The following is a 22,329-nucleotide window of genomic DNA, read 5'->3' on the forward strand; positions in this document are numbered from 1 at the left end:
TTGGTGTGATTTCTCTACCCTAAATCATCAACTAGACGAGCCTGAGTATTTCTGTGTTAGCAAGTGGTAGAATTAAGGACATCACAAAACTAGCGTAAGAGGAATCATGACAACCAATGACATATGCATGTAGTGCCCAGGGAAGCCAGAGGAGGGCGTAGGCCATCTGAAACTGGAGGCATAGGTAATTCTGCACTACCTCATGCGGGCTAAGAACTGAACCCAGGTCCTCTAAAAAAGCAGTAAGTGTTCTTATCCTGAGCTGTTTCTCCAACCCTCACAAATGATTTCTGAGTGCTTACTTTGAGCCAGATCTCATAAAGCCAAGTGTTTTATGAGTGTGAGCTGCTTTAATCCCAATCATAACCCCCTTGTGGGTACGTGATCATGGTGAGAAAACTGAACCACGGAGGGCGTATCCACTGCAAGTGTATAGAGATAGCGTTGGGGAATCTAGTTTTAAAGTCTCATTTCTTGAAAGGGGGTTGCTTTTGTTTTTTGAGACAAGGCCTCACAATGTATGTAGCTCTGGCTGTCCTAGATCTCACTAAGTATACCAGGCTAGCCTTGAATTCACAAGAGATTCACCTGCTGGAACTAAAGACATGCAACACTACACCCTGCCAAGGTCTGTTTCTTAACCACACTGGATACATTAACATACACGAAATATTCTAAGCTAAGGTAATATTTTCCAAAGATCAAATAAGAAGTATAGTGAATAAATACAAGTGTCAGCCTGAGGACAAAGAAATGACTATGAAAAGCAGTAATTAAGAAAGGATTATAGCCGGGTGTGGTGGCGCATGCCTTTAATGCCAGCACTCGGGAGGCAGAGGCAGGTGGATTGCTATAAGCTTGAGGCCAGCCTCATCTACAAAGTGAGTCTAGGACAGCCAAGGCTACACAGAGAAACCTTGGCTCAACCCCCCCCACCACCAAAAAGAAAGGCTTTATAAAGCTGGTGTGGTCATACACGCATGCAATCCCAGCATTTGAGGGTGAAGGTGGGAGGATCAGGAGTTTATGGTTATCCTTTGAGAGAGAGAATCTTTGAGGCCAGCCTGGGCTATGTGAGACCTTGTCTCTAAAAGACAATACTGAAGATAAGAAGTGATTTATAGAGGATACAAAAAAAAAAAAAAGATGGCCTTTAACATTTTTTCTAGACTTAATTTTTCTATCATGTGTATGAATATGTGCCTGAATACAAGTATATATGCCATGTGCATGCAGTGCCTGTGGAGGCCAGAAGATGGCATCTGATGCTCTGGGGTTGGAGTTATTGTTGTAAACCACCTTGTGGGTGCTGGGAATTGAACCCAGGTGGTCTGGAAGAACAGAGAATGATCTTAACCATTGAGCCATTGCTCCAGCCCATAAAATCATCTTTAAAGAAAGTTCAGACTTAGTCCTGATTGAAATGCAAATTAAAATTACACTCAAATTCCATCTCTTCCCAGTCAGAATGGATGTCATCAAGAAAACACTTCCCTGGTGGGCCAGGGAAATGGACCAGGGGTAAAAGACATGTATGTGCCCACACTTACACTATAATAATAATAATGATAATAATAATAATATTAATGATAATAATAATAACATTTAAAATATAAAAAAATGGTGGCAAGGATGTGGGGGCAAGGGTAAAGGGAGCCCTTCACTTACCATTAAGGGAGTGTAAACATATAGTTTATATAAAAATAGTATGGAGCCTCCTCAAAACACTAAAACTAGAACTACTTTATGACCCCGACACACAGCTCTCTTGGGTTCATACTGGAAAGACTCTTAAGTCAGCATGCCACAGAGCTATTGCACATCACATGTCCTGAAGCCAAGAAGTGCAATATGGTATATACAAACAATGGAACTTTCTTCAACTGTACACAATGAAATTATGCCATTTGTAGGAAAATAGATGGAACCAGAAAGCATCATGTTAAGTGAAATAAGCTAGACTTACACAGACAGTATTGTACGTTTTCTCTCAGCTATGGATTCTAATTTAAAATCTATTTCTCTATCTAATATGGTAGTTCTATAAACACCCTCTATATTTTAACTATAAACGATAAACCAAATATGCAACAAAAATTTTCACTTAAATATTTCCCTTACAACTTAGTTTCATTTGACTTTTTTGAGGGGGTGATGGGGTTCAAGACAGGGTTTCTCTGTGTAGCCTTGGCTGTCCTGGTCTTGCTTTGTAGACCAGGCTAGCCTCGAATTCACAGTGATCTGCCTGCCTCTGCCTCCTTGAGTGCTGGTATTAAAGCCATGACTGGCTTCTCACTTGACATTTCAAAAGCAGTGTAACATGTCATCTAAAACTCAGTGTCAAAGATATTCATAAGTCAAGTCAAGACCAGGTGGTAGCGGTGCTTTTAATCCCAGCATTCGGGAGGCAGAGGCAGGCAGATCTCTGTGAGTTGAGGGCAGCCTGGTCTACAGGGTGAGTTCCAGGACAGCCAGAGATACACAGAAAAACCCTGTCTTGAAAAAAACAAAATAAATAAACGAAGACAAGAAATATTTATGGAGATTAATGCTTAAGAGAGTAAATGTCCTTAAGCAAGACACAGAGCTGGCAGTTTTAGGGAGCACTTACTGGCTGAATACTTTGTCACATTCTGTTTTTAGTTTTTTGTTGTAGTTTTTTGAGACAGGGTTTCTCTGTGTAACAGCTCTGGCTGTCCTGGACTCTCTTTGTAAACCAGGCTGGCCTTCAACTCACAGAGATCTGCCTGCCTCTGCTGCCCGGCTGTTTTTTTAGTATTTTGCATGAATGATCTCATTTAACTAAGTATCATTATTTACAGGTTTTTCTTCTCTTGAGACAGGGTTCCCTGATAATGCAGGTGGCCTCGGATTCTCCATTGCCCAGCTTCAGTGTCCTGAGTAGCTGAGATTACAGTCCTGTCCCACCATGCCTGGCCGTTATTACTTTTTGGTTTTGTTTCATTTGAGACGGGGTTTCACTGTGTAGCCCTGGCTGGTCCGGGACTTGTTATGTAGACCAAGCAGGCACTGAACTAACTAACAGAGATCCTCCTGCCTCTGCCTCCCAAGTGCTGGCACTACACATGTGCACTAGAGTTTGCTCAGTAGTTAAGACCACTTTATGCTCTTACAAAGAGCTTAGCTCAGGACCTACCATCCACATGGCAAAAACCCACCGTAAGTCCCATTCTAGGGATCTAATACCTTGCCACATGGCAAAAATCCATTTCCAGTACCTTTTTCTGGTCTTTGCAGGCAACAGACATGCAATGCAATATATACATGCAAGCAAAAGATACTCCTAACGGTCAGCCGACAAGGAGTCATAAATTACCGTTTTAATTCAGGTGGTGGTGGTACTTGTAATGCCAGCACTCAGGGACTAGACTCTCATTTCTAGAAAGAGGACCACTAAGGAACAGAGTACAAAGCTTTGCCCTTCACCCACCTTGAAGCCCTGCGTACTTAAGGGACGACCAGTTTGGTATGTCATAGCAGCCTCCGCCATCTTCTTGTTCTTCTGATTCACATCGGTAAAGCACCTGATTCAGCTCAGCCAACGTCAGCTTAGAGGCAATGCTAAGATTAGAAAATAAAGATGACTAGATAAGTATACTGACATTTCATTTCCTATAAATAAAAGCAGAAGAAAAATCGGCATTATAAATATTAAATGGCAGGGCATGGTGACACACGCCTTTAATCCTGGCATTCGGGAGGCTGAGGCAGGTGGTTCTCTGTGAGTTGGAGGCCAGCCAGGGCAGCCAGGGCTACACAGAGAAATCCTGCTTGAAAAAGCATAAAAATAAATAAACAAATATTGAATGTCTCAGAACCGTACTATTCTAGGTACTTTCCTGTTACTATGATAAAGTGCTGAGGAGAGCCAGCCAGGGGTCCGTGGTGGTTTGGATGGGAGTGGCCCCCATAGGTGCACTTGAATACTTGGTGTCCAGGCCAACCTGTTCTGAGGATGCCTCAACTAAGGTTCCCTCTTTATAGGTGATTCTAGCTGGTCTCAAGTTGACAGAAAACAAAACAAAAAAACTAATCAGACACATATGTTCAGAAGTCAGCACTGAAGTAAACATACTCTATAATAATATATCACAAGTAATAATTAAGGGGCAAAATGTGGTGGAAATCAAATAAGGGTTAATGTCACTCCTAAACTAAGTAAAGAAAAAAATCCAGTGACAGCTAAAAGTAAAGAATTTTATCTGTGTTTGTGTATGCATGTACATGCAGGACCCTATGGAGGCCCAAAGTGGGTGTTGGATCCCCTTAAATTAGAATTACAAGCAGTTGAGAGCCACGTGACCTGGGTGCTGAGAACTGAACTCTGGTCTTCTGCAACAGCAGCAGGTGCGCCAGGCGTGGTGACACATGTCTTTAACCCCAGCACTCGGGAGGCAGAAGCAGGTGGATCTCTGTGAGTTTGAGGCCAGCCTGGTCTACAGAGTGAGTCCAGGACAGCCAAGGCTACACAGAGAAACAAACAAACAAACAAACAAACAAAAATAAAAAAGGAAAAGAACAGCAAGTGCTTTTACGTGCTCAGCCATGTGTTTAGTGTCAATTTTATTCATTAAAAATGCTGAGAAATCTTTAGGCTGTTATATTCTTTATCTTATACATTTGTTTTAAGTTGTTTTTTATGATGATGATGATGATGATGATGATGATGATGATGATGTGTCTCAACCTCCCTTTCCACAGCTACAATTCAAAAACTAGGACTGTCAAATAAATGATTAGGCTCAGTGTCATTTTGTTTCTAGGAAAGTATTTTCCAGCACTTAGCCAGTGAACTCCTTGCATAAAAACCACTCAGAAAGCTTTTAAAATTGTAGACATTTTTTGTCCTTACCTTGAAATAATATGAGTAGGTCTAAAGAGGAGTGCTCTTTTTAATATAACATCCTATGGACATACACAGTTATTTCATCACAGACTTTTTTTTTTTTGGACAGGTAACTTGCTTTACTAGAATTTGTGTATAAAAAATTTTTACAATTTTACCGCCTGTATTGTCCTTGGCTGGTGCCTTAGTTTGAGTGGGACACCTGGGCCCAAATCTGCCTATCATAATGTTCTACTTGTAGGTTTCTAGGACCCTCTGGATCCTTCTACTTTGCTATTCTCCCATGCTTCTCTCATCTAGAGTCCCAATAGGATGTCCTCCCCTCTGTCCCAGTTTCCTGGTAAGTGAAGGCTTTCGTGGGACATGCCCCTTGGGCTAATATGCAGATATAAGTGAGTATATACCATTTGAGTCTTTCTGCTTCTGGGTTAACACAGGCGGTAAACTTTAAACCCCTACCCAGATCTAGCCAATGGTCAGAACATTCTCCACAGTCGAGTGGAGAGTAGGATATGACTTTCTCACGTACTCTGGTGCCTCACATTTGACCATGTACCCTGGAGGGGGAGACCTGGTGGCACTCAGAGGAAGGGCAGCAGGTTACCAAGAAGAGACTTGATACCCTATGAGCATATACAGGGGGAGGTAATCCTCCTCAGGAACAGTCATAGGGGAGAGGAATAAGGGGAAAATGGGAGGGAGGGAAGAATGGGAGGATACAAGGGATGGGATAACCATTGAGATGTAACAAGAATAAATTAATAAAAAAATTTTTACAAAATAACCAAAATATTGAACACTGTAGAAAAACAGGCTACTGTATAAAATATCATTTAGCCAAATAAATACAACTGGTTTAAACATTAGTTTAACTAATATTTACAATGAAATGTTAAAGTATTTTATAAGTACCAATTTAATTAGTAATATGATCAGATACTATGTTTTAAACACTGTGCCAGGTGTTTTACACAAATAATTCTTACACCTCTTTATAAAAGGCACTCTAGCCAGGCAGTGGTGGCACATGCCTTTAATCCCAGCACTCAGGAGGCAGAGGCAGAGGCAGGCCGATCTCTGTGTTCAAGGCCAGCATGGTGTACAGAGTGAGTTCCAGGTCATCCAAGGCTACACAGAGAAACCCTGTCTCAAAAAAAAAAAACCATAAATAAATAAGGGTGCAAACTGTTACTTCCTTTTGAGATATGGACTCTCTACACAGTCCTTGCTGTCCTGGAACTCACTGTGTAAACCAGGCTGGCCTTGAGCACACAGAGATCCACATGCCTTTATCTCTGCCTCCCAAGTACTGGGACTGAAGGCATGTACCACCATCCTAGTCCGTTTCTTGTTTTTTGTTTTTGTTTTTTAAAATAAAGTCTAACATAGCCCAACTGGCCTTAAATTCACTAAGGATTAGTCTAAACTTCTGATCCTCCTGCTTCTACCTTTCAGATGCTGTGATGACAGGTCTATACTAGCGTGTCAGGCTGATAGGTTTGAACTAAAACTCTAACCAGCCAATCAGAGTCTGAGATAGAACTCAAAGCAGGAGCTCTGGCTCGATAACTTATGCTCTATTTTTTGTTGATGTTTTGGAGTCAAAGTTTACTAAGCAGTTCTGGCTGGCCTGGAACTTGCAGGATCTGCTGCCTCTGCCCACTGAGTGCTGCATACTTTATGCTCTTAAATATGATATTACATTACTGACAAATATGACAATCTGGTTTTTTGTTTTGTTTTAGTTTATCAAGACAGGGCTTCTCTGTGTAGCATTGGCTATCTTGGACTCACTTTGTAGACCAAGCTGGCCTTAAACTCAGAGATCCACCTGTTTCTGCCTCTTGAGTGTGTAATTAAAGGTGTGCACCACCATGCCCAGCTATGACATTCTTACATAAGCTGAACATGCTCATTAATATAGTCTTTCCAGAGGTTACTTTATAGTATGTATTAAAAATTTCAAATATGTGATACATTCTAACCTCCAAATTTAATTTTTAGAAATTTAGCTTACTGTCAATGACAGCAAACAGGCTAAGCACCTATCAGGTGACAGGCACGGATTATGTGTTTTGCATGTGTTGTCCTGTTTAATCTTTACAAGGCTTAAGAACTAAGTACTATTGTTGGCCCCACTGTCCAGATGGGAAACCTAGATGAATAAAGTTGTAAATAACTTGGTCAAGATTAGCTGACAGTGTTGAAGCTGAAGCTAAACTTGGGTCTAAAATAGATATTCTTCAGTACTATCTGGCACCACACACCAGAGAAATATTTAAAAACTTAGAGAAAACCAAGCACTCTAGATATCTCAAAGTGGATGATTATTAGATTTATTATGATATAGCTATATACAATAGAATAATATGTTGACACTAAAGTGATGTGCTAAGCAATATAATGCAGGCAACTAAATCTTGTAGAGCTTAGAAAAACCATGCATGCGCAGGCATGTTTATCTACGTAAGCATGAAAATGTGCACATGTGAGCACACACTCGATGAGACAGTGATAGAGTAAAATAGTAACAGTAGCTGATAATAACATCAATGGCCTATGGACCATACTTTGAGTAGCAAGGAGAGAAAGCACCCTTAAAACCCCCAGATCAGGCCAGTGGTAGCCCGTCATTTTGTTAAAGTGATAAATCTATAAAAGAAGGAATACTTACGAAGCAAAGGGGATTTTTAATATGGGATCCTCGTTGTCAACAGCAAGGCTTCCAGATTTAAAGTGAGTGCTGAACTGGGTCAGGTGATTTCGAAGAATCCCAACAGCAACTTGAGCATGTGGATCAAGACTAACCCTGAATAATATTGGTAAAAAAGGTAATATTAATATTATTCAAACGTATCAGGATATGCAAACTATTTTCTCTAGATTAAAAAAAAAAAGGGTATGTGTCTCTCTGCATATAAACTGTATGTGTGCAGGTGCCGGGATGGAGCAGAGGAGCACACAGGATGTCCCGGAACTGGAGTTACAGGTGGTTGTGAGCCTCCTGACACAGGTGCTGGGCACTGAAACTGGGTCCTCTACAAGATCAGCAAAGGCTCGTAACTACTGAACCATCTCTCTAGCAGCCCCAAAGTACTGTCCTTTGTTTTCTTTCTTTCTTTCTTTTTAAGATTTATTTAATTTATTATTTATACAATATTCTGCTTGAACACCAGAAGAGGGTACCAGATCTCATTATAGATGGTTGTGAACCACCATGTGATGGCTGGAAATTGAACTCAGGACTTTGGGAAGCACAGACAGTGCTCTTAACCTCTGAGCCATCTCTCCAGCCTCAGTTTTCTTGTGTGTGTGTGTGTGTGTGTGTGTGTGTGTGTGTGTGTGTGTGTGTGTGTTTTCCATGACAGGGTTTCTCTGTGTAGCCTTGGCTGTCCTGGACTCATTTTGTAGATCAGGCTGGCCTCAAACTCACAGAAATCCACTTAACTCTGCCTTCCTGAGTGCTCGGATTCCAGGCATGTGCCATCGTGCCTTGCCCCCAAACTTTCCTTTCATTTTTTCTTTTTTTAAGATTTTATCTATTTATGTATATGAGTGCTCTATCTGCATGTACACCTGCACACCAGAGGAGGGCATTAGAGGGTATAGGTGGTTGTGAGCCACCATGTGGTTGCTGGGAATTGAACTCAGGACCTCTGGAAGAGCAGATAGTGCTCTTAACTGCTGAGCCATCTCTCCAGGCCCAACTATTTTCAATACAAGTATATCAATAGTTTGAACTCTAATTAACATACCTGAATATGATAACACTTCCTGGAGATAGATTTTCAAATTCTATTTCCTGAATATATTCATTGGGACCTTTGGTGGCAACTCCAGCTTGTTTGACAATTTTACTTTCATGAAGCTTGAAAGAAACAGAAAATCCATTCACTAAATAATTCAAATGTTCTTAAAATAATAAGGACAATAAAAAACAAGAATGCCGTATACCTGGATATGTTCGCTAAGTTCCACTGTTATATTTGGCATTCCATTGATGGAATTCTCATCTTTCTTATAAGGTTTTGTATTCCTTTCAATAGTTCTAGCTTCAAGAACTACTTCTTCAATTTTGCCTAGGAAAATATAAACATTTAATGTGGTGTAATGCATGCTTGGCATGTGTGATATGCTGGGTTTAATATCCAAAAAATACAAAATAAACAAAATAAAAATAACTGTAAACATTAGCAAAGACATCACTAGATCACTAAACATAAATTTATGAAGCTAAAGCAAGTAATGAATATTTAACTCTAAAATTCTTTAGGTTTACAATTTTTTAAAGGTAAAGTTATAAATATTTAGTAAGTAGCAAGAAATATAGAATATGGGCTGGGCATGGATGTGAAAATATTTAATATTAGCAATTTGGGATGCTGAGGCAAGACAGTACTTATAAGACCAAGGATAGCCTGGTAGGTTTCAGGCTTCCCTCTATGACTGTGCTTCTGTTACCTTAAAAATATATCCCCAGACACACAATGAGGGTCTTGAGATCATTCAATTAACAAGCAGTTCTTCTCTGCACAGGTGTATGCTGCACTATACTATACTATCTAAAATAGGAAGTAAAGTGTAGACATTTAGAAAAAAAAAAAAACAGCAGTAAGGGAAGAGCTCAGGGACATAGAACTGTCAAAGAAAGACACGGATTATAAATGCCACAATGTTTAGAAGACAGAGTTTACTCTATAGGTACAGATTTCTTCTTTAAAAAGTAGGAATTTAGTCCTCAAGGGCTAAAAATAATCATATACAGGTGGGTAAGAAGACTACTTGGAGAATAGTGAAATATCGATTTGGCTGAATGCTAGATTGACAGAAGGATAGGACAGTAGATGCCTACAAACTGTCTTAGCATTTGCCTTTTAAAACACACTGCATGTATATGCATATATAGTATATGAGTATATGCTCATGCATATGTGAAAATGTAAACATATACACATTGCCCAGTATAAGGAAACAAGTTTATACATTAAAATGCAAATAAAAGTATTTCACAACTCAAAGAATGTTAATGCTTGGGAATATTTTTATCTAGATTTTGTTCCATGCAGTCAAAGTGCCTGTATCCTAAGCTCTTTTCTCAACATGGTTATTGTTAGTGTGTTCTATATGACATAGAAAGACAATATGCTAATATAACTTCATGACGTAATTCTACCAATGCTTGGCTTAGATTACCAGGGATGCACATCTGAGGCACGTCTTTGCTGTAAAAGGACGTCTTGGGATTCCTAAAAGCAGTTCTCGACACAGCCACAACAGACTGATGGATGCTCGGTGAGTGCCTTGTTACCGCCACTATGTCTTCATCGACCTGATCCACATACACCTGAGAAATGGAGACAGAAACCGGCTTACAGCTCCATTTGGAGGCGACTGCTCAAATCAGAAGGTCTTCCTTTGAAAAGGGAAGTCTGGAGAGGAGTTTTAAAACTTTCATTTCTTACTTGAATGAAACCCTTGGCTCCCAGCTCTTGATGGAGTCTGTTGATGGCACATCTGGCTGCAATAATCCCACTATGGACATTAACATCTCCTGTATTTGATGGCGATGCCCCAGGATTCCACTTAGTGTAAAATCGTTCTTCAGCAACCACTGAAATCTAAGGAGAGGTGAAGCTTAGTATGTGTGCACATCAGTTACAATGGAATCAAGGATAAAATGAGCAGGGGTGTGGTCCTGCGGATTACACACACCTGATGAGGCACTAGCTCATCATAGCCTCTTGTGCTTCCACTAGCACAACTTGCCATGGACACAATTGTAGCACTGGGAAGAGCATCATAGGCTGATCTGTGCTGGAAAAGCAGAAAGCAAAAGTTCATGTTCCTTCAAATGCACAGTGACACCCCACACCCCATTAGCATAATAAAGCAAAAGAACAAGTACAGATACAGTCTATAAAGCACATTATTTGTTTCAAAACATTTTAAAATCAAGGTATTTTTCAGCCACTTAAAAAGTATCTGGAGTTTTTAAAAAGTATGTGGATATTATTGCCACCAAGCATCAGACAACTAAATAGTGAAACATTTAGCAAAGTAAGTCAGTACAAAAACACACCGATGCTTACCACAATTGGACACTCATTATCGTGGGTAATGTCCATAAACAGGGCATGCGCAATAGCTGGCATCAAAGGCCTCAAACAGGGCTGAACAAAGGATCCAACAGGCTCCCCTCCATAGCGGTAAACTAATCTGCCCTCTTCATGACTGTTATATGCACTCATTGCCTCTGCAAGCAGCACAGAGAAACTTAATAATCCCATTTACTTGTAAATGTCCACAAGAAGGTTAGAGTTTTTTGTTTTGTTTTGTTTTTTTGTTTTTCGAGATAGGGTTTCTCTGTGTAGCCTTGGCTATCTTGGACTTGTCTTGTAGACCAGGCTGGCCTCAAACTCACAGCGATCTTCCTGCCTCTGCCTCCTGAGTGCTGGGATTAAAGGCATGTGCCTGGACGCCTGGCCAAGGAAGGTTAGATTTCTTTTTATCATGAATGACTTTCAAGGCATATCAGCATTATTAAAAGTGAGAGTTATGTAATTAACCAATGTCACCAAGTCCCAGTGACCAACATTTAACTACAACTTAACTGGAGAAACAATTTGAGTAGAAAAAAAAGAATCAATAGCTGTTCACTGGGATGTCAATTATACCAAATCTATGAAAATATCTTAAGATTATGTCATATAGTAGGTTAAAAAACCAGATTTGTAGATGGGCATGGTGGTTCTTTAATCCCAGAACTTGGGAGGGAGAATTTGAGGCCAGCTTGATCTACAAGATCAGAACAGACAGACTTGCAAAAGAGAAACCCTGTCTCCAAAAACTAAAAACAAAGACAACAACAACAAAACCCCAAACATGTGTACTTCAAAACATAGAAATATGGTTCTGTTTTCAATCAGTAACTCATCACACCTTCCTCTCTCTCTGACTCGCCATTTAAACTCAACAAATTCTGCAGACACACTGTGGGTGCACAGGTGCTACCACACAAGTGTAGAGTTCAGAGGACAACTTTGAGGAGTCAGTTCTTTCCTTCCACCATGTGGGCTCTGGGACTTAACTCAGATGACCTGGATCAGGGGCAAGCGCCTTTACTCGCTGGCGTATCTCACCAGCTTTTTTTCCCTTTATTTCTGAGATAGGATCTGGAAAAAAATGTATTATAGGTTAACTTGGAACATATGTAGTCAAGGCTGGCCTTAACTATGTGATCCTCTTGCCTCAGTTTCCTAAGTGCTGAGATTACAGGGGAAGCCATCGTACCTCGCCTCACTGGTTTTTCTATTTGAAATAAAGTATTGTACTATCAACTCGACATTTTAGCTGTTAAAAGGAGACTCAGTTACATTAGGTTTTGCATATAACGCATCTCAGACAGAAAATGGACTTCAGCACGCCTACCTCTTATTAAGGAACTGATGCCCAGTCTAGTAACGAAGATATTGTCCAGCTCTTCACTTCCCGTGAACAGCTCAGCCACTACATAGAGATTGGGCTGTAGCTTCCTAGCAGCATCCAGCATGTACTGCAAAAAGCAAAGTCACAAATGTAAAGAAAGAAGAGAGCAAGTCAGAGAGGGAAGGAGGGGACAAGAGTAGGTGTGGGTTTAACATAAGATAGGCACAAAACAAGAGAAACGCGAACGGTACAAATAGTGTGATGTGCACATGTAGGAGAACACGAGAGAGATGAGCACACATGGGGGCAGGGTTTACAGGGAACACTGTTGAAAAGGGACATTAGATTTTGTAGACATAGGGACAGGGGGAAGGAAAAAGAAAAAAGAAAATGTTAGTGCTATTAAACATACAGCCTGTAACAGTACAATTGTGCCAGTCTTCCCCCTGGTTTTTATTTGTATTTAATACTTCTCATAAGACAGTTCTCTTGCTGGGTATGGTGGCGCACACCTTTAATCCCAGCACTCGGGAGGCAGAGGCAGGTGGATTGCTGTGAGTTCGAGGCCAGCCTGGTCTACAAAGCGAGTCCAGGACAGCTAAGGCTACACAGAGAAACCCTGTCTCGAAAAACAAAAACCAAAACAAACCAAAGCAAATAAAACAAACAAACAAAAGACCAGATTGTTCCTGTCTGGATGGCTAAGTCAAAACTGATAATTATATCAGCTGGTAAATTATTTAGCAAAAGTTAGGCTAAACTTTATCCTTAGATGACAACAAAAAATGGCATCTAATTTCTCTCTCTCTGTGTGTGTGTGTGTGTATGTATGCATGCACATGTAACACTGGTGCTAATGATTTACTAGAGAAACAGAAAACAGTGGCTAATCAGATTGCTTTCAATTTTTTTCTTGAAGGAAACACAAGGTTAGTAAAATACCCAAAATTTTATCAGCTAAGAAGTAGAATCCTAGAGGACTCTGCTGTTTATTAATTTGCTATAATGTTATAACAATATTACAAATACTTTTTTTTTTTTTACTATTACTAAAAGCACAACTGAAAAAGACTCTCTGCTTACTTTTTGGTGGTAAATAATGTTCTACCAGCCTGGCTAATGTTTCCTATCAAATCACTCCAAATTAAAATCATGTGGAATCATACACACACACACACACACACACACACACACACACACACACACACACACAGAGAGAGAGAGAGAGAGAGAGAGAGAGACAGAGAGAGAGAGAGAGAGAGACAGAGAGAGAGAAGAGACATAGACAAGAGACAGAGACTACAAATTATACAAGTTAATGTTTTTTATATAAGCACTTTGGGGTTTTTTTTGAGATAGGGTCTCAGTATGTAGTTGGCTGTCCATGGAACTCATTATTCGACTAGGCTGGCCTCAAACTCACAGAGATCTATCTGCCTCTGCTTCCTGAGTGCTGGGATTAAAGGCATGAGCCACTAAACCAGCTTATAAGCACATATTTTCATGAACTGTCACTTCAAAAACTACCAAAGATCTTACAACCAGGATAAAGTTTATGTGTTTATTTACAAAACTGTATTAGGCAAAGGACAGTGCAGTAATCAATGAGGCACAAACTAGCTTCAACATGCCGTAGCATTAGCGTTTAAATATTCACTGTAGGTGATAAAGGTAGAGCTTAGTGTAAAACAGAACATGATCCTAAAATGTGCAATGCTCTAAGTACACCTAAAATGAAAATAAAGGCCAGATTTTTTTTTTTGAGACAGGGTTTCTCTGTGTATCCCTGGCTGTCCTAGACTCAATTTGTAGACCAGGCTGGCCTCGAACTCACAGAGATCCCACTGCCTCTGCCTCCTGAGTGCTGGGGTTAAAGACATACACCACCACTGCCTGGCCCATTCAAGTTTACATTGGCTAATAAAATATATCTTGGAAACAACTTAAAAGACAACTTAACACTTTACTTATTACCAATAAACAAAGTTATTCTACATGTTACTACATAAAAATATGCTTTTTTTTTTTTTTTTTTGGTTTTTCGAGACAGGGTTTCTCTATGTAGCCTTGGCCATCCTGGACTCACTTTGTAGACCAGGCTGGCCTCAAACTCATAGCGATCCGCCTGCCTCTGCCTCCCGAGTGCTGAGATTAAAGGCATGCGCCACCACGCCCAGCAAAAATATGCTTTTTTAAAATTTAAAGACTAACTTATTAAGTACTTTACAGCATAATATTTTATAGCAGTTGTATCAAAAGGTTGTCAGAATTAGATAAGCTGTCATTGTCAAATATTACTATCAAATCCACAGCAGTGCACAACCAGCAGACTAGACCTGCATGGCAGGCACTCTGCCAGACGTCACTGCATTTCTTCTGTCAAGGTAGAGTTGTTCCTACCTCAGCCACGTGAAGAGGTGTGGAGTGGCAGTTGTCAAGACGCACTCCCTGGAAATAAGTGGCAGTTATCTCAGTGTATTTTTTCATGTGTGCCCACAGATAAGGGGAGTCCTCTGGTTTATTCCCATAGCGCAATTTAACACTGTCACCCCAGCAAATAAGTTCTCTCCTTAAATAAACATTTGAACCTGTTAAAGAAGAACAATTGCCTCAGTGGTGCATGAAACCAAATGACAACAATCATGTAAAGAAAATGATGCTGCTTCTAAACTTTGTCACTGGGCTGGAGAGATGGCTCAGAGGTTAAGAGCACTGGCTGACCTTCCAAAGGTCCTGAGCCACCATATGATGGCTCCCTACCATTTATACTGAGGATTTGCTGCCCTCTTCTGGCATACAGGTGTACAAGCAGGCAGAGCACTGTATACATAATAATAAATAAATCTTTAAAAAAAAAAAACCCAACACTTAAACTGTGTTATTTCTTCCATAAATGATATTCTTGATAAATTAAAAAGAAGTGTAATCCTAGCACTTGGTTGAGCAGAGGTTGATCGCTGTGAGTTCAAGGCCAGCCTGGTCTACAAAGTGAGTTCCAGAGCTACACAGAAAAACTCTGTCTTGAAAAACAACAACAAAAAAGATATGATTGTATGTGTATGGGTGTTTTGTCTGCAGGTATATCTGTGTAAGATGTGTGTGCCTGGTGCCCTCAGAGGCCAGAAGTGTTTGATTCCCTGAAAGTGGAGTCACAGATGGTGGTGGGCCACTGTGTGCGTGCTGGGAACCCAATCCAGGTCCACTGTGTGCGTGCTGGGAACCCAATCCAGGTCCACTGTGTGCGTGCTGGGAACCCAATCCAGGGCCTCTCTCTGCTAAGCCCTCTCTCCCGCCTCCTGACTAGAGTTACATCTACAGTGGTCTTCCACAAGCTCTGATTTCCCCATCTATACAGAAGAGAAAACTCAGGCACCTGGCTCAGCAAAGTTGCGAAGAGGATCATCGCCCATCACCCACCCATTGTGCGCCATCAGAAAACAGGCTTTATCTGGGAGGTGGATCATGGATTCTTCTGTGGATAAGGCCATTTCTTCAAAGGGGAAAGTAAAATACCTAGGGAGGCAGAATTGAAATAATGTCCACACAAAGAAATTCCTTAAAGAGCATTTTAAGTAGCAGCATTAACAATTAAGCATCTTCCCTAATGAGCAGAATGAATAAAATCAGTTTGGCCCCATTTATACAATACAAACTCACAGAGAGCAAAGATCACCAGTGGACTTTCCGAATAAATCAATAGGATTTGAAGAATGACTAACATTTTAAATGACCTTCACAACTTTATAAAATCATAGGGAAACTATTGAGGCTTTCCTACCCTCTAGCTGCCCGACATAAGTTGTATGCTTTATAAATGTTTTTATTGATTCTATTTCATGTGTGAGTGTTTTGCCTGAATGTATGCAGTGCACTGTGTATATGTCTGGTGCCCCTAGAACTGGAGTTGCGAGCGTCTTGCTGTGCAGAAGCTGGGAACTGAACCCAGGTCCTCTGCAAGAGCAGCAGCATCTAGCCCCTATGCTGCACGGTTCTGTGTCAGGAGCTCGGTGCTTGCTCTCTCCATTAACACTAAATTTACTACTGCTAAGTGTATTCTTGCAGTGCATCCTCCAAGGCCATCTATTGGAACCTTAGGTCCTTTGCCCCCTACCTCGCCCCTTCTTTAGACATAGTATCACTCTGTAGAACAGGCCGACCTTGAACTTGGACTCCTCCTGTCTCTGCCTCTATATGGCTGGGATTACAGATGTGTATCACCATAGCAGGTGTGAAGCCTTAATTCCTTTAAGTAGAGGTGTTGGGAGATGGAGTCCAGCAACAGGTGTCTGGGTTTGGGCAGGACACCGTCGGGAGCGGATTACTATCTTTATCCTCTGAGGGAGTTCTTGCTTTCAGGGAGCTGGCATAGTCATCATGAGGTGGATGTTCAGAAGCCGCCCTGTGCTTTGTGCCCTTCATCTCCTGCCATGAGCTGAGATAGCCCAAAGCCCTGGCCAGAAGATGAGCAGGTTCTGGTGCCATGTTCTTAGACTTCTTGGTCTGTGGACCCTCGACCAAATTAAACTCTCTTTCTTTATAAATTACCCATTCTCTGGTAGTCTGTTTTAGCAACAGAGAACAGACTGACATTAAGTACATATTCCTCCAGAAGTATCAATGTAAGTAAATGTTAATGAGTTCAAACTAAGGATAGTTTCTCTAACTAAAGATTTTCTTAATGAAATTAATCATTATTAAGTCTATTTCTGAATCAAAATTTCTATTTCAATTTAATGTACTGAAGTCATACCTCAAAAAAATAATGTAGGTTAGGTTTAAAAGTTAAATATTATCAGCTTTTAACTATCAGCAAGAAGGCATGTTTAAAAATAGAACAAATACCTGGTAACTAAAGGATATTTCCTGGTGACAGGTCCTAGTTTAGGGCCATGGCCAGCCAGTCGTTCATAAAACACATTTCCCAAAAGACAATTAACTGCCTAGAAAACATGGAAGTATGTTACAATCCCAATGAAAAGAGCAGACACTCAAAGTGAGTGAAACACAGAGGAAAAGCAGCGGTTTAAAAACGAGGTGGACCTGCTCCTGGTGGCAGCTGGTGAGCTGGTGCTTCTCTGAATTTAACTCCTCAAGCCTCTTGCGGAACCAATTACAGCACTCTTCGATTGCAGCTGGTCCATTGCTAGTGCAGAGGGAACAAACCAAACATCAGTGCTTTCATAAAACCCGCTTCAACATTTCCAGAAAGTGTCACAGAAATCTCAAACACTGTCATTGGTATCTGAGCTACAATGGAGTGGCTTTTTCAATGGTAGAACATTTTACATACATATTTAGCAGGATGGCCTGACAAAGAGACTATAGGAAAACATCAGGTGTTGAAATGACAGATTATTTCATTTTAGTTTTATTTATTTATTTTCATTTTATTTACATTGCTGTTGTTCTATCTTTATCAATGCCCATCTTGTAGGCGAGGTCAAAGGTTTTGTTGGTAGGTTGGTTTTCCCCTCCCTCTGTCTTCTTTGCGGATGGCCTCTTCAGTCTCCATGTCCCCTGCTAGTAGTGTTCTTAGCTAGACTGGCCTTCATTTCTTTCCAGGAGCCTACTCTGTCATTGACAGAATGTCCAACCAATGCCTGGCTATACTGTGGGAGAGAGCCAACACCTGACACTATTAACGACACTTTGCTATGCTTGCAGATAGGAGGCTGGCATAACTGTCCTCTGAGAGGCTGCACCCAGCAATGGATGCTGAGACTCACAGCCAAACATTTGGTAGAGTGCAGCGAGCCCTGTGGAATACTGGGGCGGGGCGGGGGGTTGGGGGGGATAGAAGGACGAGAGGGGACAGGAGTTCCAACAGAGACCAACAGAACCAACTAACCTGGGCCTAGAGGGGCTTGAGGTGACTGAAGCCCCAACCAAGGACCATGATGACTGGACGCTACACATGTATACCCGATGGGCAGCTCAGGCTTCATGTGGGTCCCCTAGTGAGCAGAGCAGGGGTGTCTCCGATAATAACACTGTTGCCTGCTTTTTGATCACTTTCCCCAGCAGGGCTGCCTTGCCAGGCCACTGTGGAAGAGGATGGAGGCAATCCTGATACAATTTGATGTGCTGGGGATAGGTAGGTGTGTGTGTGTGTGTGTGTGTGTGTGTGTGTGTGTGTGTGTGTCTATCTCCCCTTTTCCTAGGGGTAAGGGAGTGGGGATGAAGGGAAGAGGGAGGGAAGGGGCTACAAATGGGATGTAAAGTGAATAAATAAATTAACAAAAAAGTACATTGCTGTTGTGCTCTGCTTCCACGTATGTCTGTGTGAGAGTGTCAGATACCCTGGACCTGGAATTACAGACAGGTGTGAGCTGCCATGCGGGTGCTAGGATTTGAACCGAGGTCCTTCGGAAGAGCAGCCAGTGCTACTAACCGCCGAGCCATCTCTCCAGCCCTACTTCATTTTATTTAAAAAAACATTATTACATTTATTTATTTGTTTGTTCACTTATTCCTTTATTTATTTAATTGCTACATGTGGGCTGTGTGCACATGCCACAGCATGTGAGTGGGGGCCAAAGGACAACTGCTGCTAGCGGATTCTCTCTTCCCAGTATGTGGGTTCTGAGGGTCAGTTTCAAATCGTTAGCAAGTGCCTTTACCTACTGAGTCGTCTCATCAACTACCTGCTTTATTTATTTTTCCATGAACATTTTAATAAACAGCATCAATATTTAAGAGTAACAGTACAGGGCAAATACATAACATACTCATGTGGTATGAAGGTCGCCAGTGCGATGTTCATATCTACAGTGCAGCCAAGACGTCTGTATTCAGGGTCCTGAATAATTTTAAGAGGTTCCTTTGGATCGGAGTTCATTATTCTCCTGTTTTCTGAAAGAAAGAAATACATTACTTTAAATGTAAACATCAGCCAGGTGTGGTAGCACACGCCTGTAATCCCAGCACTTGGGAGGCAGAGGCAGGCAGATCTCTGTGTGTTCAAGGCCAGCCTGGTCTACAAAGAGAGTCCAGGACAGCTAGGAATACAAAAGAACCCCTGTCTCAAAAAACCAAAATAAATAAATAAATCCAAACATTGACAGAAGGTTATAACTGTCCCTTTTTTCAAGTTTTTAGTATATAGCCATTCATAGAAAAAAATGTAAAAAGTTAACAACATCTTTCCTCCCTCCCTCCCCATCTTATTTACATATGTGGCCCCATACACAGGGCAGGGGACATAAAAGGAGAGACAAACTTTTAAAAGATAAAAACATAGGGTTCCTTCAGTTCAGCTTTGCTGCTTACCATGAGATCCTCATGCCTTAAAAGTCTCTAGCATACACATGCTGGCTCAATATATGTTTTAATGAATGAATGATGAAAACACAAAGTAATTTATCAAAAGTTCTAGTAAAATAAAATACTTTAAAAAACATACCTACCTAAAAGTGGTTAAGAGAAATAGTCAACTGAAATAATAAATCTATACTGTCAATGAAAAGAAAAAATCAAACATATAGTGTAGTCTCATTTAATTTATTAAATATTTACTTAATAATATTTAATAATACTTATTTAATACTATTTATTTAATATTTAATAGATACATGTTAAATATAGTCTTATGTATTAAATAGCTATTAACACAATGCACGTATATATATTATAGAGAAAATTATATGAAACTATAGGTAAATTGTGACTTTCCTTGAAAAATAACTTTAAAAAAAAACAAACTACTAACTTTAAGATTTGAGAATGGAGAATTTGCTATATAAATGTGCTTCTCCCTCTCAAGTGCTGAAAGTAAAGGCATGTACCACTATGCCAAGAAAAACTGGAGTTTGCAGTATAAAAAAATAACACAAATATGATGCAATAAAGATTTAATAATGATGTTAACTAGAAAGAAAGAGTCATCTCTTTAAGAGCAACTTTACATTTCTTACAAAGTGATGGGGCAGCTAGGCATGGTGGTGCACGCCTGTAATCCTGGAACTTGGGAGGCACAGGCAGGTGGATCTCTGTGAGTCAGAGGCCAGCTTGCTCTACAAAGTGAGTCCAGGACAGCAGGGCCTACACAGAGAAACCCTGTCTCAAAACCCAAAACCAAACAAACAAAGTGACAGGCCTTTACCTTGTGTGAGAAGTCTTCTAAATTGCTCAACTGCTTTGTGAACATCTACTTGGAAAAACTCCCAGAGTTGAATCCTTGGGTAAATGTCCTCCCAAATTATTTTCCGAATGCACTGAAAAGTTTTCAAGATTAAAAACAACATAAAATGTATTTGACCAGGTTCCTTCCTGCTTATTAAGCCATATTCCATACATTTTCATTTATGTATGTAATCTGTTCTTTGGAAGTTAGAGGGGCGGTCTCCTGCACACACTCACATTCATGTGCTGATCGTTCTCAATCAAAGCAGGGACTCCTTTTTCTCTGTACTTCCCATCGGCAACACCACAGGACAAATGCCACAGCGCTCTGTCTAGGACCCAGGCAGGTTTCAAGTGTGGAGAATTGACAAGATTGTATGCAGATTCCGGGTGTTCCTGGATCCACCTACTATTAGTAGCTTAAAGAAAAGTCAAGAAGGCATTTTGTAGTTAGGCTGCACTTTACAATCACCGTTGATTCTACTCCATTATTTACTTAGTAACTTGTTTACTTAGTGTTTATTTCTACTTAAAATAAATAAACACTTGGATAAAGATAGGAAAAATTAGGAACATTAGGAACATAGATCTCATATCATAATAGTTAAGCAAGGCATGGCAGCATTTGTTTGTTTGTTTGTTTACAGTTTTTTGAAACATGGTTTCTCTGTGTAGCTCTGGCTGTCCTGGACTCTGTAGAGCAGGCTGGCTTCAGACTCACCGATATCCGCCTGCCTCTGTTACCTGAGTGCTGGGATTAAAGGCGTGCGCCACCACCTCCCAGCTTAGTGGTTTGTATTTATAAACCCAGGACTTGGGAGGCTGGTGCAGGATTACCACAGCTTGAGGCTTAGCCTAGTCTACAGAGTGGTTTCCAGGCCAGCCTGGACTACAAAATGAGACTCTGTCTCAAAAACAAGAGCAAACCAAAAAACCCAAACACTATACTGCAAGTCTCCCATGTAGCTAAGTGTGATAAGAGACAAAATCCTTTGGAAGGCAGAAGCAGGGGGATCTCTGTGAGTTCGAGGCCAGCCAGGTCTACAAAGTGAGTCTAGGACAGCTACAGCTATTACACAGAGAAACTCTGTGTGTGTGTGTGTGTGTGTGTGTGTGTGTGTGTGTGTGTGTGTGAGAGAGAGAGAGAGAGAGAGAGAGAGAGAGAGAGAGAGAGAGAGAGAGAGAGAGAGAATATATCTTATCTGATGCAATATGGGCAGAAGTAGCACACACATCAGATTGTGACTTTAAAGACATGACTTCCCATTTCCACTAAGAGCAGCACCAGGAGGCAGAGCAGCCATATTTGATTAAACATTGGAAGCAAAGTGTTGGAGATGGTAGTGTGACCCGGAAGAAAGAACCTGGCCCCCCATGACGGCTGAGCTAACTCCAATCTGGAATGCCTACCTGGTCTTCTGAAAGGGATAACTACAGTTTCTGATGAAGTGTCCTAATGAGCCACTAGCTATGCAGTACTCAAGCTTACTATTTGTAGTAATGTGTCCATATGCAGTTGCTAATTTAATGTGAGTATCATGGATGTCCAAGTCGCTGTCAATATTGCCAATTTTCAAGTGGTGAATATGGAGTTACTCAAATGCAAAGTTTTCACTGTAGGCTTTGAAGCCTGAAACATCATATTTCAGAATGAATCTTTTAAAAAATCTAACTTTGCCATTACTATTGGAGATTATTACTAATAGTGATGAACTATATGGATATGCCTTTCAAGATCTTACCTAATTTATATGGCTACTTAGGAAAGGCTTTATGGAACAGCTATGGGTCCTTAAAACTACACTACGCAGAACTCCCATTGTTGACACATGCAAGCAGTGGTTTCCAGACTTCCCACGCTGCAGCTTACACAGTGGATCCTGGTAAGGCACATTGGTTAAAGTGGAAGGCCATGC

General features: G+C 40.8%; 1 protein-coding gene across 4 annotated transcripts in view; it reads right to left on the bottom strand.

Annotated features, from left to right (window-relative positions):
- AGL (amylo-alpha-1,6-glucosidase and 4-alpha-glucanotransferase) overlaps positions 1-22,329 on the bottom strand; it is a 79,911-nt gene that overhangs the window by 22,436 nt on the left and 35,146 nt on the right. For all 4 annotated transcript variants that reach the window (XM_084757379.1, XM_084757378.1, XM_084757376.1 and 1 more), the window contains exons 6-21: positions 20,651-20,832; positions 20,394-20,505; positions 19,021-19,144; positions 17,333-17,435; positions 17,135-17,232; positions 15,666-15,805; positions 14,693-14,880; positions 12,296-12,419; positions 10,957-11,120; positions 10,580-10,681; positions 10,330-10,485; positions 10,061-10,211; positions 8,822-8,946; positions 8,623-8,735; positions 7,542-7,676; positions 3,452-3,582 (exon numbers count right to left, since the gene is read on the bottom strand). In XM_084757379.1, coding sequence (XP_084613505.1) covers positions 3,452-3,582; positions 7,542-7,676; positions 8,623-8,735; positions 8,822-8,946; positions 10,061-10,211; positions 10,330-10,485; positions 10,580-10,681; positions 10,957-11,120; positions 12,296-12,419; positions 14,693-14,880; positions 15,666-15,805; positions 17,135-17,232; positions 17,333-17,435; positions 19,021-19,144; positions 20,394-20,505; positions 20,651-20,832 — 2,148 coding nt within the window. The remainder of the gene's footprint in view (positions 1-3,451; positions 3,583-7,541; positions 7,677-8,622; positions 8,736-8,821; positions 8,947-10,060; positions 10,212-10,329; positions 10,486-10,579; positions 10,682-10,956; positions 11,121-12,295; positions 12,420-14,692; positions 14,881-15,665; positions 15,806-17,134; positions 17,233-17,332; positions 17,436-19,020; positions 19,145-20,393; positions 20,506-20,650; positions 20,833-22,329) is intronic.

This window comes from Acomys minous (assembly GCF_964271855.1).
Source record: "Acomys minous genome assembly, chromosome: 14".
Lineage (NCBI taxonomy): Eukaryota > Metazoa > Chordata > Mammalia > Rodentia > Muridae > Acomys > Acomys minous.